At 45.6% G+C, this 19784-nt stretch overlaps 1 protein-coding gene across 3 annotated transcripts in view; it reads right to left on the reverse strand.

Annotated features, from left to right (window-relative positions):
- Positions 1-280: 280 nt before the first annotated feature.
- Positions 281-19784, reverse strand: part of LOC126336616 (GPALPP motifs-containing protein 1) — a 63755-nt gene continuing 44251 nt past the window's right edge. For all 3 annotated transcript variants that reach the window (XM_050000490.1, XM_050000488.1, XM_050000489.1), the window contains exon 5: positions 281-992. In XM_050000490.1, coding sequence (XP_049856447.1) covers positions 837-992 — 156 coding nt within the window. In that variant the 3' untranslated portion in view covers positions 281-836. The remainder of the gene's footprint in view (positions 993-19784) is intronic.

Raw genomic sequence — 19784 nt, forward strand, 5'->3', positions numbered from 1 at the left:
GAGAGCAATACTTCACATCCTCTAGGAACAAGAGCACATAGCATTTATCATGGTGAACAAGGAACATACAAACAGAGAACAATGTTTATTGAATTTTGCCACCTTACATATTCCTCGCATATATTACTGGCCATTCCCACATAAATTTTATTTAAATTGACAATGTAAATTGGTAATGTGGTGTTCCCCCCCCCCCCTCCCCCTCCCCCTCTCTCTCTCTCTCTCTCTCTCTCTCTCTCTCTCTCTCTCTCTCTCTCTCTCTCTCAAGATAAATATAACGTACTTTGACAAGGGCTGTATTATTATAATACATGTTAAAATTATGAAATTGTACATGTGCAAAGATATATACGCTACAATACCAAACACAGCAGATCAGTTTTTACATGTGTGATTAATGGTATCACTCAACAAATAAAATGTTATTAATATCTGAAAACTAATCTGTAATTTAAAAAAAATCACTTATTAACATTTTATTTCAACAAGTTAAAAATAGTTTTACTGGAACATATAAATGGAACACACAGTACCATAACCATAACCACCACTTGAAAAAATAAGGTGGCAAACAGTCAGTATATTACAATGAAAACAACTTAGAACCTCTCATTTTCATTGGAAAAATAAAATAAGAAAATAGTCTCTCACTTAACATTACATATGATTCTTCACTTACTATGAGAATTTTTTTCAAGTACAATTGTCCACTCATAAAGTTTCCACTTGGTAAGATTAGTGACAAAAATAAATCATTTTAAAATTAGTTCATAAATATTCCTACACATTTGTACTTTTGTGATTCAAAAAATCTGCACACTTTCTAAGAGCATTGCTCAAAGGTATTTGCTTTCACCACTAGAAAACCTATCATTTAATAATTGAGCTTTCTTGAAAATTGCCTTCTTTTGTGCCTCATCAAATCTGTTTGCCTGCAGGTCAACATTTCTGTCAAATGGCCTCCGTTCTTGCTTACTGTCACTGTTTTTTTTCTGTAATGAAAACATAACACCATATATAAATGAAAGAATATGTTTATAAGAGGAATATAAATGACACACTGCAATAAAACACTGAAAGACGATGTGTAGCAGTATTAGTTGCTATTATTCTGGAAATAAAAGTGCTACACTTATGAAGAACATTTGCAATAACAACCATTTACATCTGAAAATTAAACTGAAGTCTGTGCTGCTGCTGTTGTATTAGGTGCTGATCTGCTGACTGAACGCTTCATTCTCTACCTAGACCATCACTGAATAGTAATACTGGAAGGACATTTGGACAGTATGCCAGAACTGATATTTAGCACTTGATAGTACAGATACGGAAGTTCTAAGGAATGACGAGATACGTTTGAAGTTCTCCAACGCTATAGATACAGCAATAAGGAATAGCGCAGAAGGCAACACAGTTGAAGAGGAATGGACATCTCTAAAAAGGGCCATCACAGAAGTTGGGAAGGAAAACATAGGCACAAAGAAGGTAGCTGTGAAGAAACCATGGGTAACAGAAGAAATACTTCAGTTGATTGATGAAAGGAGGAAGTACAAACATGTTCCGGGAAAATCAGGAATACAGAAATACAAGTCGCTGAGGAATGAAATAAATAGGAAGTGCAGGGAAGCTAAGACGAAATGGCTGCAGGAAAAATGTGAAGACATCAGGAAAAATGTGAAGACATCGAAAAAGATATGATTGTCGGAAGGACAGACTCAGCATACAGGAAAGTCAAAACAACCTTTGGTGACATTAAAAGCAACGGTGGTAAAATTAAGAGTGCAACGGGAATTCCACTGTTAAATGCAGAGGAGAGAGCAGATAGGTGGAAAAAATACATTGAAAGCCTCTATGAAGGTGAAGATTTGTCTGATGTGATAGAAGAAGAAACAGGAGTCGATTTAGAAGAGATAGGGGATCCAGTATTAGAATAGGAATAATTGAGAACGTAGGTTGCAAGTGCTACTCTGAGATGAAGAGGTTAGCACAGGAAAGGAATTCGTGGCGGGCAACATCAAACCAGTCAGTGGGGGGGAGGGGGGGGGGGGGGGGGGAAAGGTACATAAACTGCTTTTCTTCTGATAATAACCATCAACAAATCTCTGAAATTTTTCACTATTTCGTTTATTTATGGTGCCAGTTCTTGAACACTCAACAATGAGAAGTATCTTATGTTGCAAAATTTCAAAAAGTAATATAGCTAGTTAAAAATAACGAAGAATTGCTTGAATATTCTGCTGATGGAAATTAATATTGTACTAATATACTCAGCAGTGATTTCAGTCTTATTTATATTCTTGTCAATGACTCAGTGCTCCAACTCAACAACAGTTGGTTACCATTGTTCCATTCAATGATGGGAATGTAGATACAGGGTTTTCAAAGCTTCATCTGTCTACAGGAGGCAGTCAAAAAATATGGAAACACCAAAACCACATTACCAAGCCTAATGCCATGCAGGAAAACTGTTAGCATTCAAAACAGATTCTACTCATCTTGGAATGGATAAATACAGATCCTGTATCGTTTTCAAGAGAATCTTGTACCAGTCTTCCTCCAAAACAATGTCAAGATCGAGTAATGATGAAAACAGTGGATAGTGATTACACACCCTTCGCTGCAGAGTAAGACCACAAAGGCTCAATAATATTGAAATCTGGTGACTGTGGTGGTCAGGAGAATGTAACAATTTATCCTCATGCTCAGAAACCAGAAAACCAATCCTGGACAGTAAGAAAAAGGGACCTGTCATCTTGGAAGACAGTGTCATCACAGGGGTGACAAACATTGTATTTTGGGATGGACCTGATCAGCCAAAAAGGTCCATAATACTTGGCAGTAATGCACTCTTGCAGAGTAGCCATGAGGGCCACAGAATACCATGATGGCTCCCCAAATCGTCACCAAACTTCTGCTATGTTTCACTCTTGACAGCAAGCTTCAGCAGCACAGGCATGGGACAGCGTACACCAGATGTAAACTTGGACAGAAGTTGCAAACACTGTGAAACAAGACTCATCCAACTAAACGACAATCATTAATTGCTTCAAACTTTGGCAGCTCGTTTTCCTGTTATAGTTATTTGCATCACTCATGTGGTTTTGGAATTCCAGCATGCCCTGCAATTTGCAGCTTTGGGAGCACTCTTGGTGTTGTGGTGGTGGTGGTGGTTGTTGGGATGTTTAAGGGGGACTAAACAGCTAAGGTCATCAGTCCCCCACTTGGTGTTGTTTTTGTGCTGATAGTTCTTGAGTGTGACACTCAGTGCTGTAGTGATTTTTGCAGCTGTTATCACATTTTTTGACACAATCCTCTTCCATGAGTGTCTAGCACGATCACTCAACACACACTTTTGCCCACATTGCCACATGGTGAATGATGTTTTTCCACTTTCCCTGCATGTGGTGTAAATCTTCAGTAAGGTGCCTCCTAAAGCACCAAACGCTTTGCCTACCTTGGTTAAGAAAGTAGTACCCACCATAAGAGCATCAACTACTTGCCCATGTTCAAATTGACTTAACTCCCATGTAATGCACTCAGAACTACACAGAACACTGTTCTGACCATGACTGACACTTGCAATGTACTAAGGGCACTGCAGGGAGCCATTCGTGGTCAAATATGACAGAACCACCTGCAGGCTTGGCTAGCATCTGCACATGTGAATTTATTTTAAAGCATGTATTTCTCGTAGTGTTTCCATATTTTTATGAAACCCCGTAAATTTAATCGCACATCCTGGGTTATAAAACAGTATGCATTTTTCACATTAATAAAAGTGTATCATGGTAGTTTCTTTCTTATTTTTCATAATGAAGCATCTATTATATTTAAGAACATCATATGTAATCAGAGACAAGTACTTATGGTCCTTTTAGGCGCAAAAACAATATTGTCTAATGAAAATCTGCCCCTTTTATTTACTACTAGCTTAGTGTCAGTTGCTGCACTCCTGTACAATGTATGGACTCTGCAAATTATTTTATCTGCTTTTCTTCAACTGAATTTTTTATGTTGTTCACAAACTGCAAAATCATCTAAACTTTCTATACTAATTAAGGCTAGAGATGTATTGTCTTTTCTTAATGTAATTCTGACCAGTGATTCTGGTAGCTGGAGTCAAAGGTTTTTGTTAATCATGCCTTTTGCTTTCTTGTAGTGATATTTCCACAGAAACTTTCATCCCATAACACATATTTCTTTATATCAAACCAAGCAGTGAAACGCCAATTTTCATAGATTTACCTTTAAATTTTTTAATATAACAAAATATTTTCACAATGTTTTTCATTCCCTTTTTCACTCCGTGAGGGGGTTCAATTTCCAAAAACACCCAAACACGTACCTTTTTTTAAAATTTCTGTGTGAGAACTCAAATACCAGTATTCATAGAAGTGGCTTTAAAAACACTTTAGTAGTTCTTTGATAATGATTTATTTTTAAAAAAAAAACTTTCACTCACTATTTTTCCATTTTAGAAGTTTAATTTTAAAAAATGCTGAAAAACCATTTTTTTAAAAAATTTCTGACTTTGAAACCAAACACCAATTTTCATAGCTCTAGGTTGAAAATTGCCTTAAAACAACATATCTTCAAAAAGCTTTTCATCCTCTTAGGAATGGAATTTTGACAATCCCTTCTTAAATGATACTGAAAAATATAAGATATACATCCTCTTCTAACATTAGTGGTCTGGACAGCCATACTGTAAGTGCAACCACAAGTGCTGAGAGGCCATACAAATGTGTGGTTTCTGAGGATGGACAGCAGCTCTTTTAGTAGTTGCAGGGGCAACTATCTGGATGACTGACTGATCTGGCCTTGTAACGTCAGCCAATATGCTGTGCTGGTACTGCGAACAGCTGAAAGCAAGGGCAAAACTACAGCTGTAATTTTTCCCAAGGACATGCAGCTCTACAATTTGGCTAAATGATGATGGTATCCTCTTGCATAAAATATTCCAGAGGTAAAATATTCCCCGACTCTGATCTCCGGGTGAGGACTACTTAGGAGGATATCATCAGGAGAAACAAAACTAGCATTCTACAGATTGGAGCGTGGAATGGCAGATCTCTTAAACGGGCAGGCAGGTTAGAAAATTTAAAAAGGGAAATGGATAGATTAATGTTACATATAGTGGGAGTTAGTGAAGTTTGGTGGCAGGAGAAATAGTACTTATGGTCGGGTGAATACAGGGTTATAAATACAAAATCAAATACGGGTAATGCAGGAGTAGGCTTAATAATGAATTTAAAAAAATAGGAATGTGGATAAACTGTTACGACCAGCATTATTGTAGCCAAGATAGACATGAAGGCCACACCCACCAAGCAGTATAAGATTATATTCAACTAGCTCCAAAGGTGATGAAGAAATATATGACGAGATAAAAGAAATTATTTAGATTGTTAAGGGAGACGTAACTTTAAGCTACGGGGGGACTGGAATTCGATAGTCAGAAAATGAAGATGAAGAAAAATAGAAAGTGTATATGTACTGTTGGAAAGGAATGAAACAGAAAATCCCCTGTACAAAATTTTCACAGAGCATAATTTAATCAAAGCTAACACTTTGTATAAGAATCATGAAAGAAGGCTGTCTATGTGGAGGAGAACTGGAGACACCGGAAAGTTTCAGGTTGATTATATAATGGTAAAACAGAGATTTTGGAACCAGATTTTTAATTGTACTATTTCCTGGTGCAGATGTGGACTCTTGACCAAACTGAAGAAACTGCAAAAAGGTAGGAATTTAAGGAGATGGGACCAAGATAAACTGAAAGAACCAGAGGTTGTAGAAAGTTGCAGAGAGAGCATTAGGGAACGATTGACAAGAATGGGGAAAAGAAATACAATATAACAAGAATGGGTCCCTTTGAGAGATGAAATCAGCATCAGAGGATCAAGTAGGTAAAAAGATAAGGGCTAGTAGAAATCCTTGGGTAACACAAGAGATATTGCTATCAATTGATGAAAGGATAAAATATACAATCGGGGTAAATGAAGCAGGCGAAAAGGAATACAAGCGTCTCACAAATGAGATGACAGAAACTGCAAAATGACTAAGCAGAGATGTAGAGGCATATGTCACTACAGGTAAGATAGATACTGCCTACAGGAAAATTAAACAGACCTTTGAAGAAAAGAGAATGATCTGTATGAATATCAATAGCTCAGCTGGAAAACCAGTTCCAAGCAAAGAAGGGAAAGCAATAAGGTGGAAGGAGTATATAGAGGGTCTGTACAAGGACAATGTACTTGAGAGCAACATTGTGGAAATGGAAAAAGATGTAGAGAAAAACGAAATGGAAGATATGATGAATTCGACAGAGCACCGAAAGACCAAGTCGAAACAAGGCCTCGGGGGTAGACAACATTCCATTAGAACTACTGACAGCCTTGGGAGAGCCATCCATGACAAAACTCTACCATCTGGTGACAACATGTATGAGACAGGCGAAATACCCTCAGACTTCAAGAAGATCCAAAGAAAGCAGGTGTTGACAGATGCAAAAATTACCGAACTATCAGTTTAATAAGTCTTGGCTGCAAAATACTAACATGAATTCTTTACAGACGAATGGAAAAACTAGTAGAAGCCGACCTCGGGGAAGATCAGTTTGGATTCCGTAGAAATGTTGGAACACGTGAGGCAATACTGACCCTACGACTTATCTTAGAAGCTAGATTAAGGAAAGGCAAACCTACGTTTCTAGCATTTGTAGACTTAGAGAAAGCTTTCGACAATGGTGACTGGAATACTCTCTTTCAAATTCTGCAGGTGTCAGGGAAAAAATACAGGGAGCGAAAGGCTAATTACAACTTGCACAGAAACCAGATGGCAGTTATAAGAGTCGAGGGACACGAAAGGGAAGCAGTTGTTGGGAAGGGAGTGAGACAGGGTTGCAGTCTCTCCCCGATGTTATTCAATCTGTATATTGAGCAAGCAGTGAAGGAAACAAAAGAAAAATTTGGAGTAGGAATTAAAATCCATGGAAAAGAAATGAAAACTTTGAGGCTCGCCGATGGCATTGTAATTCTGTCAGAGACAACAAAGGACCTGGAAGAGCAGCTTAACAGTATGTACAGAGTCTTGAAAGGAGGATATAAGATGAACATCAACAAAAGCAAAACGAGGATAATGGACTGTAGTCCAATTAAATCAGGTGATGCTGAAGAAATTAGATTAGGAAATGAGACACTTAAAGCAGTAGGTGAGCTTTGCTATTTGGGGAGCAAAATAACTGATGATGGTCGAAGTAGAGAGGATATAAAATGTAGACTGGCAATGGCAAGGAAAGCGTTTCTGAAGGAGAGGAATTTTTTAACATTGAGTAGAGATCTAAGTGTCAGACAGCCTTTCTTGAAAGTATTTGTATGGAGTGTAGCCATGAATGGAAGTGAAACATGGACGATAAACAGTTTAGACAAGAAGACAATAGAAGGTTTTGAAATGGGGTGCTACACAAGAATGCTGAAGATTAGATGGATATCTAATGAGGTGGTACTGAATAGAATCGATAAGAAGAGGAGTTTGTGGCACAACTTGAGTAGAAGATAGGATTGGTTGGTAGGACACATTCTGAATCATCAAGGAATCATCAATTTAGTATTGGAGGGAAGCACAGAGGGTAAAAATCATGGAGGGAGATTATGAGATGAATGCACTAAGCAGATTCCAGAAGGATATAGCTTGCAGTAGTTACTCAGAGATGATGAAGCTTGCACAGGATAGAGTAGCATGGAGAGCTGCATCAGACCAGTCTTTGGACTGAAGACCACAATAACAACATCACTGATGTCGATTTGCGGGAGGATTTTGGAATACGTAGTGTGTTCAAACATTATGGATTACCTAGAGGATAACAATCAGTTGACACACACTCAGCACACATCATTCTTAAGAAACACAACTTGTTATTTATTCTCTCAAAGTAATGAAAGCTACCAACAGGGTATCTCAAATTGATTCTATATTTCTAGATTTCCCAAGGTCTTTTGACATCATTGCTCACAAGTGGCTCCTAATCAAACTGTACAGCTATAGCATATCATCTAAGTTGTGAGACTGAAATTCACGATTTCTTGTTGGAAAGATTACAAATCATAATAACTGATGGAAAGTCACCGAGTAAAATGGAAGCAATCAACATCTATATAAAGAATTTAGGACACAATCTGAGCAGCCATCTTGGATCATTTTCAGATGATACTGTCATATAAAATTACTAAAATCATCAGAAGATCAGAATCAATACCAAAATGGCTAATACAGGATACCTATATGGTGTGAAAAGAGGCAATTGGCCCTAAATAATGGGAAGTGTGAGGTCCTCCACGTGAGTACTAATAGGAATCCATTAATTTTTGGTTACAAATTTAAAGGCAGTCAATTTCATTATATACCTTGCAATTATAATTATGAACAACCTAAATTGGAACAATCACACTGATTATCTTGTGAGAAAGATGAACCAAAAACTGTTTTACTGACAGAACACTTACAAGATGCATCAGGTCTACTAAAGAGATCGCCTGCACTACATTTGTCCTTCCTCTATTAAGAGTACTGCTGTGCAGTATAGGATCCTTACCCTACTAGATTGAATGAGAACATCAGAGAAGTTCAAAGAAGGGCATTTCGTTATGTATTACAGTGAAAAAGGGGGGGGGGGGGGGGGGGATGGGATGATAATCCATTAAAACAAAAGCATTTTTCATTGTGGCGAGGTCTTTTCACCAAAGTTCAATCTCCAACTGTTCTGTGTACAAGAATACACAAATAACAATGAGGACAACACTTTATTACATCAAGAATATGGATATAGAAAAGTAGTTGCCAAGGGCTGCCCTACTAGTTCAAGACACACTGGCTGAAGTAACAATAGGACTGAGGGCTACGCTGACCAGACCCAGTTCTATCAGTTGTCAGCTGGCAAGTAGAGTGCACTATGTAAAGGCTGTGCATGCATCTGAGAGTGGGAGTCTCTGCTGCAGCTGGTGTCTTGCAATTTCTGTGGCATGCCTTACAGCTGCACATCCAGACTGTAGGTGTGGAATGTTACACATGTCACTATACCCTTCCCCATTTGGGGCGCGTCATCACCGATTCACAGGGCCAGAAGTGAATGGATGCGAAGTGAACATGGTGCCCACATCCGCGGAGGCCTCAGAGGGGAGAGGGGAGAAAGGAGAGCTAAACTTCTGGTTAGCAGAGACCTTGGCAAATGGACTGAAGTGGCCAATACAATGAGCGCCCTGATGGCCCTTGCGGGAGCATGAGATGACAGGACTGCCGATCGGCATTCCAAGCCAGGATCCATGGCAATGTCCGATGGCACTGGGGAATGTGGAGATGACTGCCACAGGCAGAGGTCACACAGGAGACACTGAACAGGCAAAGGGTGTGTCCACTGACTGGAGGGGCACTGGAGCAGCTGATCGAGTGGCAAGGCACTGATACATGTTGAAACTGAGGCTGAAACTCCACTGGATAGGTGGCACACAACAACTGGGGCACCTGCTAGGGCGTTTGCATGGCCAGGAAAAGTGGGTGATTGCCCACCTGCACTCGGAGCTGATTCTGATGCCTTAAGACCTCCAGTTCTCCTGTCCAGAGAGTGTAGACACAGCAGCCATTCCGACACATGATGGTTGTTGTTGTTGTTGTTGTTGTTGTTGGGATGCTTAAGGAGGACTAAACAGCTAAGGTCATCAGTCCCCCATTCCAAAACCGGCGAAACAAAATTTACGGAACAAGTAAAAACCCCAAGGGGGGAGGAGACGCCCCTCCCCCCAGTCACTGAAAGAACACCAATGTGGCAGCGAACACTAGAGACAAGAAGAGTACAGACAAACACTGGACAGAAAGAAACGGAAGAAAAGAAGAGGGTCGGAGACTGGTTGACTGACCATGGGAACAAAAATTGGGAAAGAGTCAACCATCTGAATACACACATTAAAATCTGCAACCAATGAGACACTCGAGGACAAGATACACAGAAAGGGAAAGGGACAGGTCCCCCCTAAATGGAACCATAAAAAGGAGTACCACGGATAAAATTTAAAACGTCGTCAGCCATGGAGGCATCGTCGCATAAAACCAAAGGCAATGTGCCCGGGAGATTAAAAGTCTGCCGGAGGGTGTGCAGGCGGGGACACTCCAACAAAATGTGGGCGACTGTCAACCGGGACCCACACTGACACAGGGGGGGATCCTCCTGACGCAAAAGATGTCCGTGCGTCAGGTAGGTATGGCCTATGCGGAGCCGACACAGGATGACAGAGTCCCTGCGAGAAGCCCGCAGGGAGGACTGCCACACATTGGTCGTCTCCTTAACAGCCCGCAGTTTATTCGGAGAAGTCAGGCTACACCACTCGTCACGCCACATCTGAAGCACCTTACGGCGCAACGCCAGCTGCAAATCACGAGCCGGGAGGCCGATCGCCAAAGTGGGGGCGTTGACCGCCCCTTTGCCCAGCCTGTCGACACGTTCATTCCCTGGGATGCCAACGTGACCTGGCGTCCAAACAAAGACCATCGAACGACCAGAGCGGGTAATGGCAAAAACAGACTCCTGAATAAAGGATACCAGAGGAGAAGAGGTATAGCAGCGGTCGATAGCCTGGAGGCTGCTCAGGGAGTCACTGCAGATGATGATGGACGTACCTGAGCAGGAACGCATATGCTCAAGAGTGCGCAATATAGCCACCAGCTCTGCAGTAAAAATACTGCAGCCAACCGGCAAGGAGCACTGTTCAACATGGGCAGCGTGAGCAAAAGCGTAGGCAGAATGACCATCCACCAGGGAACCATCAGTGTAGACAGGCTCACAGCCTGAAAATGAGGCGACGCGCGCTAGAAAACGGTGAGGGAGGGCCACATGCGGAACCGAGTCCTTGGGTTCCTGTGCCAAGTCCAGGCGGACGGACGGACGGGTCATACACCAGGGAGGCGTGGGTGCACAGGGCCGGAAGGGCGGCAGAAGAGGTAACTACCCCAGTTCAGACAGCAGGGGCTGGACGCGGACAGCAATGGAAAGCCCAGACCTAGGTCGCCGGTCGGGCAGAGGGAGGACCCTGGCAGGGAAAAGCAGGCGATGATTGGGATGGCCCGGTGAGCAATGCACGTGGACAGCATAGTCGGCGAGCAGTCGGTGGTGGCGAATCCGCAGCGGGGGAACCCCGGCCTCCACCAGCAGACTATCCACGGGGGTCGTACGGAAAGCGCCAGTTGCAAGCCGAACCCCACAGTGGTGTATGGGGTCCAACAACGTCAACACTGAGGGCGATGCTCCCATAATCAAGCCTGGACTGCACAAGGGCTCTGTACAATCGCAACAGCGTGCTGCGATCTGCACCCAAAGACGCTTGGCTCAGGCAGCGGAGGGCGTTGAGGTGCCACCAGCACTTTTGCTTCAACTGAGTAATATGAGGAACCCATGTGAGCCGGGCATCAAAGACAAGTCCTAAGAAGCGGCTAGTGTCCACCACTTCAAGTAGGTGACCGTCGAGGTAAAGTTCCGGATGAGGGTGGACCGTCCGATGCCTGCAGAAGTGCATAACTCGAGTCTTGGCCGCAGAGAACTGAAATCCATGAGTCAGAGCCCATGATGCCGCCTTGCGAATGGCTGCTTGCAGCCTGCGTTCGGCGACTCCCGTAGTCGTTGAGCTGAATGAGATGCAGAAGTCGTTGGCATACAAAGAAGGAGACACCGACGACCCCACGGCTGCAGCCAGACCCTTAATGGCCACTAGAAATAAGGAAACACTCAACACCGAGCCCTGCGGGACCCCATTTTCCTGTATATAAGATGAACTAGAGGCGGCACTGACTTGCACCCGGAAAGAGCGGCGCAATAAAAAGTTTTGAAGAAAAGCTGGGAGCTGACCACGAAGACCCCACTCGCGCAACGTAGCAAGGATGTGATGCCTCCATGTTGTGTCATATTCCTTCCGCAGATCAAAAAATACAGCAACGAGATGCTGACGGCGGGAAAAGACCGTACGGATAGCAGATTCCAGCCGCACCAAATTGTCCGCAGCAGACCGGCCCTGACGAAAGCCACCCTGGGATGGAGCAAGGAGACCGCGCGACTCAAGGACCCAACAAAATGCCGCCCCACCATATGTTCGAGCAATTTGCACAAAACGTTGGTGAGGGTAATGGGACGATAGCCGTCCACCGCCAGAGGGTCCGCCCCGGGCCTCAAGATGGGAACGATAACACCCTCTCGCCATTGCGACGGGAACACGCCCTCGCTCCAAATGCGGTTAAAGATGGTGAGGATGTGTGTCTGGCAGTCCCCGGAGAGATGCTTCAGCATCTGCGCGTGGATGCAGTCCGGTCCTGGCACTGTATCAGGGCAATCGGCGAGGGCAGCGAAAAATTCCCTCTCGCTGATAGGAGCATTGTATTTTTCAGAACGACGTGTGTGGAATGATAACAGCGTCCGCTCGGCGCGCTCCTTTAGAGAGCGAAAGGCAGGAGGGTAAGTTGCAGTCGCAGAGCTCATAGCAAAGTGCGTGGCAAGGTGGTCAGCAATGGTGGCAGCGTCCGTGCAGACAGCGCCATCCAGGGAGATTCCAGGGACACCCATAGGGGTCTGGTATCCATAAATCCGCCGGATGCGGGACCACACGAGCAACGAGGAGACACGGGAGCCCAAGGATGAAATGTACCTCTCCCAGCATTCCTGCTTACGCCGTGCAATAAGATGACGGGCCAAGGCACGGAGCTTCTTAAAGGCGATGAGAGTCTCCAGAGACGGGTGACGTTTATGACGCTGGAGAGCCCGCCTACGGTCGCTAATAGCCTCAGCAATCTCCGGCGACCACCAGGGGACAGCCTTCCTCCGAGGGAGTCCAGAAGAGCGGGGGATGGCAGTCTCGGCCGCAGAAATAATTGACGAGGTCAAGACACAGACCACCTCGTCAACTCGTCAATGTCACCCTGTGGGGGAGAAGCAATGGTGGCAGCGGAAGTAAAAGCCGGCCAGTCAGCCCTGTTGAGAGCCCAGCGGGGCAGGCGCCCAGAAGAATGACACTGGGGCAGTGACAAATAGATGGGAAAATGGTCACTACCACACAGATCAGGAAGCACTCTCCAGTGAAGGGATGGGACAAGTCCGGGGCTGCAAAGAGAGAGATCGATGGCCGAGAACGAGCCATGGGCCACACTGAAATGCGTGGGAGCACCGGTGTTCAAGAGGCTAAGGTCGAGCTGAGCCAACACATGCTCCACAGCGCGACCGTGGTCATCGGAGACCCCATAGAGGGTTGTGGGCATTGATATCGCCCAGAAGCAGCAATGGCGGCGGGAGTTGAGCCAGCAGCGCAGCCAAGACATGTCGGGGGAGTTGCCCATACAGAGGAATGTAAACAGAGCAAACAGTAATAGCCGGCGAGAGCTCAATCCTGACAGCGACTGCCTCTAAAGGCGTCAGAAGGGGTACTGGCGAGCTACAGACAGAGTGGTGAACAAAGAGGCAAACTCCACCTGAAGCTCGTTGACAGTCAGCGCGGTTCTTATAGTATCCCCGATAACCGCGAAGGGCAGGGGTCCGCATTGCTGGAAACCAAGTTTCCTGAAGAGCAATGCAGAGAACAGGGGAAACACTCAGAAGCATCCGGAGCTCAGGCAGGTGGCGGAAATAACCGCCGCAATTCCACTGGAGAATGGAAGCAGGAAGGGACTGGGAGGGCGTGAAGGCGACTAAGAGGCAGATGGCGCCGCAGAGTCAACGGCCGCCACTGAGCGAGAGTCAGCTGTGTCCATAGGAGAGGTCCCCGAGGGTTCCGTGAGGGCGAGATCCGCGGCAGAGGCGAGGATCTCCACCGCATCCCCAGAGCCAGAACTATTGACAGCAGGCGGTACTGAAACTGCCGGAGCGTCCTTCTTCTTGGACACGTTCCGTTCCTTCTTCTCGCATCTGTCCTTTGGCTTAGAGGGCTGGGAGAGTTTCTCTGAAGGAGCGTTGGAGGCTGACGACGACGCAGAAGCCCTACGCCCAGCAGGTGGAGGAACCTTCAGCCAATGGCTGACATCCGGCAGGGTAGCAGAAGAAACGGAAGAAGGGAGGGCCCCGAGGGGGCCCTTCCGCGAGAGAGGAGCCGGCAGAGACGACGCCGGCAGAGACGACGCCGGCAGAGACGACGCCGGCAGAGACGACGCCGGCAGAGACGACGCCGGCAGAGACGACGCCGGCAGAGACGACGCCGGCAGAGACGACGCCGGCAGAGACGACGCCGGCAGAGACGACGCCGGCAGAGAAGGGGGAGGGGGAGGGATCGAGCCCCCTGGTTTTGGAGCAGATGTCACTCCTGAAGCATGTGCGGGGGGAGTGACAGAAGGGGGTTTGCCCCCAACTGCTAAGGGGGCAACAGAGGAAGGCTTGCCACCAGACACGAGGGGGGCAGACAGAGATGGACGGCCCCGAGGGCCAACTGAAGGCGGCACAGAGGAGGCGACAACTGCCGCCCGCGAGGGCGACGATAACGTAGCTGCAGCATCAGAAGTTTGAAGAGGGACAGGATGCAATCTTTCAAATTTCAGTTTTGCCTCGCGATAAGTAAGCCGGTCCAGGGTCTTAAATTCCATAATCTTCCGCTCCTTATGAAGAACGGGGCAGTCCGGCGAGCATGGAGAGTGGTGTTCCCCACAGCTGACACAGACAGGCGGAGGCGCACATGGAGAATCGGGATGAGAGGGGCGTCCACAATCTCGACATGTGGCGCTGGATGGGCAACGGGAGGACATATGCCCAAACTTCCAGCACTGGAAGCACCGCATCGGGGGAGGGACGTATGGCTTGACGTCACAACGGTAAACCATTACCTTGACCTTCTCAGGCAATACAGCACCCTCGAAGGCCAAGATAAAGGCACCGGTGGCCACCCTGTTGGTCTTGGGTCCTCTGTGCACACCACGGACAAAATGCACACCAAGTCAGCTCTCAGCTCGTCATCGGACTGTAACAAGAGGTCGCGATGGTAAATAATCCCCTGGACCATATTTAAGCTACTGTGAGGAGTGACGTCTCCCAGCTTATCACACAAGAGCAACACCCGTGATAGGGCTGGGGCGGGTGTCTTGAGGAGGATGGACCCATTCCTCATTTTAGACAACCCGCCACTTCCCCAAACTTATCCTCCAGGTGTTCCACAAAAAACATAGGCTTTGTCGAAAGAAAGGAGTCACCATCAGTCCTGCTGCAGACAAGGTATTGTGGTACATAAGGCTCCTGCTTGGCACTAGATCTGCGTCCCTCCCATGGTGCAGCCAACGAGGGGAACGACTGAGGATCATATTGTGCAGCATCGAATTCAATTCTGCCTCGCTTAGAGACGCTGGTGGCAGTGCGACCACCAGCTTGGTGAGATTTATTGCGCTTCATTGCGCGACATCCGCCCAGATGCCACCTACTCCGAACGAGGACTCTCCCCCAAGGGCACCACCCAGCCAAAGCAACGGGTACCTGGCCGATATCCCATTGCCCGGAGTCCCCGTGCCCCAGACAAGATGGGCACATACTCCTTGGCATGCATTGGGAGGAAACAGCTCTGGCATCTGTAGTGCGATCCCTGCGTGGTCAGGGGGCTACCACCAAGAGGGTACATGACGACCCCACCACAACGGACTGGCTACCGTGCTGGATTTTACGTGTTGAAAGGGACCACAGTTGTCGTGGGCGCTAAGAAGGGGATTGCGCACAAGACGAGGAGGCAACCCAGAAGACATGGGGTGTAAATCCCTCCACACGACAATAGATAGCATGCAAGATGGAGGTGCACGATGGACCAATAGAAAAACACCACGTAAGGCGTCCTTCCCCAAATGGCACGCACTAACAACGGAAATTTTGAAAATGGCAGGTCAAACCCAAGTGGGGACCATCACATAAGGCCGAAACTTTGGAGACTCCTTTTAGTCGCCTCTTACGACAGGCAGGAATACCGCGGGCCTATTCTTACCCCTGAACCCACAGGGGGTCATGATGGTTGCCAGCAACCAGCAGGGGCACTGACCAAAACCATTTGCCCAGAATGCCATCCCTGGTGGAAAATGCAGTACATTGGAACATGATGGTGGGCAAGAAGCTGGATGGAGGAGGTGGAGTAGCGTACGCAACTGGCGACCATGAAGTTGCTCAGGAGGCCTATGGGAACCAATAGGATACGTCTAGTAGGCCACAAGAAAAGAAACCAGTAACACCTCCTTAGTGGGATAGTACTGTAGATATTTTTTCAACTGAGCCTTAAAGGTGCAAACCATGCTCTTGGCCTTCTCACTGTATTGCGTTTGAAAGAAAGGGGACCGAACATAGCAACTGCCTGACAACACCCAGAAATCACGAAATGCCTGGGACAGGAACTGAGGTCTGTTGTTAGCAATGAGGGTAACCGGGAGACCTTCCACACACACACACACACACACACACACACACACACACACACACACACACACACACACACAAAAAAAAAAAAAGGGGGGGGGGGGGGGGGGAGAGCGCCTGAATAGTAACCTCCACAGTGTCCAAAGAGCATGGGCCACGTATGGTAAAAGTGAAAATGTGCCAACAATAAACAGCCATTGGGAGCTGCCTGTTGACTAGCACACTGGGGACACAGCCACCAAATGCTCCAGCTCCTGGTCAATGCTAGGCCAGTACATGTCTGCAATCCACATCTTTGGTGCGGGAAACACCCCAGTCACCCACAAGCAACAGCTGTAAGACCTCCTGCCGAAAACTCCAGAGAATGACCACTCTGGGAGCTGTGTCCTTGGAGAGGTGGAAGACCCCATCTAAGACCTCAAGAAAAATAATTACAAAGCAGATCAGAAGTCCAGCCCAGAGGACAAGATGACCAACTTTGCTGCACGAGGTTGACAATCTGCATGCAGACAGTATCAGACACTGTGACCCTTGTGACCTGGGTACGGACAGAAGGCAACATCCAAATGGATGTGCAGCCTGGATAAGGCATCTGCATTGGCATGGTGCTCAGTACGGTGAAAATGAATGTCAGTGATATTTGGAGAGGGACAATGCCCACCAATGCATCCTGTAAGCCACCTTTTCGGAAATCCAGGCAGATGGACTGAATAACAAAAGAATGGCTTGTGGTCCATAATGAATTGGAATTTGGTGCCATACAAGAGTATATGAAATCTGGTGACCGCATATGCCAGAAGCTCCTTTTGACCTGAGAGTAATGAACCTGTGCTGGACTGAGAGTTTTGGACGCAAACACCAGTGGATGCTCAAAGCAGTCTCCATTCCCATGAGGGAGGACGGCCCCCACGGTGTACTGCAAGACATCCATCGCCAAAACCAATGCTTTGTTAGTATCAAAAGTAGCTAGGCATGGCATTGACCTAAGGTGGTCCTTCAGTATGGCAAAGGCCTGGTTGCAGCACTTTGGAGACCAGATAAAGGAAGCACCCTTGTGGGAAAGAAGATAGACAGGATGTGCAATCGTAGATACCCTGGCAATGAACCAGTGGTAACAGGCTATTTTACCCAAGAAAGCCTGCAATTCGTGTAAATGACAGGTCCTTAATGGCCTTGACCAGACTCACCATGGATAGAAAACCCTGCCGTAATATGGTGTGGCCCAGATATTTTAGAGATAGTAGGAAAAATTTAGATTTCTGCATATTGCAATGGAGAACCATGGTCCATAGGTTTTCAAAATGAGCCTAGAGGGTGTGCAGATAGTGACTCATAGCACATCTGGTAACACTAATATCATTCAGATAGTTGAAACATTGCAGTATAGTGAACATGACCTGTTCCAGATAGCACTGAAAAACTGTAGTGGCATTTGACATGTGCCAAACATTAACCACTGGTATTGACACAGCATTCTGTGCTATTGATTGGCAGATTACCATGAAGTGGCCTTTCTTACATCACTTACGTCAGATGGCGCAACACTGGTGACACACTGGTCAATCATGATGGGAGTAATTAGATGCACACAATGGCAACAGGGAGCGGCAGCTGGAACACTGTTTACATGCGGATGCAGCTGGGCCACCCTGCACTGTAGCAATATCGCACCATGCTTCCAGTTGCCAACCAGTGGCAAGTGGGACCTCATACAACTGGGCAATTAACAATGCCTCAACAAGGGAAGGATTTTCTAATTGGAAGACCTGTTGCTCGACTTATCTGGGGCAGAGCGGATTGTAACATTGCGATCCATGTCGTCCACATACGATTCTTTGGAATAGGACGTGACAAAATGGCATTTGCAACTACGGCTGTGGAGGGTTGCAGTCCAGGCATGATAAGACTGATGAGACCATTTCTTGCACTGGTAGAATTCAACCCTAGTGGTCACAATGTGCATGCAGCAGCAATGACAGGAGGACAACAACAAGAATAAACTGTCGAAAGACAATGAAGAAGGTTCCTGCAACAGGACCAACTGCCACAGTACCCGATACAAGGTGGGAGAAATCCATGCCAAAAACAGTGGGCAACGTATCTCTGCTTCTGTCACATGAAAGGTGTGGAAATGCTGCCTGAGGAGGTGTTCTTACACAATCCAAACTCCTGCCACCTCACAAAACAGTGGGAACAGAAGAGAAAACATAGCCAGAGATGAAGGTGGAGCGAGCAATGCCGGCACAGCCTGTTCCAAGACCATAAGAAGTTCTGCTCTTGGTAAGTGGAAAATCAGGGTTCAAGTCCTGGTCTGGCATAAAATTTCATTGTCATCATTCCATTCTACAGCTGACGGTAGTCATTATTCACAATAGTGAATTCATCTGATGTGTTTCTTAATAGCTGTGGTCACTGCAGTGCATTGTTATCAGAATAACACAGGCACTGCAAAAACTTATAAGAAGTTCCATTTGCTGTTGCACCAAAATTTGAAGCAGAGCTTCCCCAATGCAAAAAGCAAATGGCACAATGGTACATATGAAAAACAACCCTAATTCTCATTAATAAGTCATTTACTACATCAAGTATATAGGTACAGATAAACACATGCTCTCTTGCACAGCTGCAAGCCCAGATCCCAAGTGTGGAATCTTATACAGGTTGCTACACCAACACTCTCCTCTGAATGCAAAAATATTTTGTTGACTCCCACCTACAGAGGGAGAAACAAACATTGTAATAAATAAAAAACCTCAGAGCTCAAACAGAAAGATTTAAGTGTTCACTTTTCCTGCACGCTGTTTGAGAATGGAACGGTAGAGATATAACATGAATATGGTTCAATGAACCCTATGCCAGGCACTTACGTATGAATTGCAGATTATCATGTAGATGTAGATGATCTCCTTAGCACAGAGGTAGTCAACATGTTTCACCTATCATCCACTTGTACCTCTGTTAGTATCAAAATTTTCTAACCAACCACTTGTTCCACAGTAATAGTCATTTTCAAGTAGGAAAGTAACTTTACTTTTAAAAAATTACAGTGACTTACAGCAAGTCAAAGCATATAATAAAAATTATTTCATAAATAAGAAAGCCTATGTAACGAAACTCAAATTTTCTGAGGAACTGACCCATTTTATTTTTGACGACGCATATGCGTATATTACATTTCTCATTGATTGTCTGAAGGATAATATTACTAGTTCTCATATCAGGAAGCTGGAGAGATTAGGTTTGAGGTTTGACTCTGCTTGAGAAGTAGCTCCTAAATGTAATTTTTAATTTTTACCAGATGGTTGAGAACCAAACAAGCATTGTTTTTAATCACGAGGAAATGTGTTTTCTAAATAAAGGGCTGGTCCATAGTCTCGGTTCCCCATTTAAT

Source organism: Schistocerca gregaria, chromosome 2 (assembly GCF_023897955.1).
Source record: "Schistocerca gregaria isolate iqSchGreg1 chromosome 2, iqSchGreg1.2, whole genome shotgun sequence".
Lineage (NCBI taxonomy): Eukaryota > Metazoa > Arthropoda > Insecta > Orthoptera > Acrididae > Schistocerca > Schistocerca gregaria.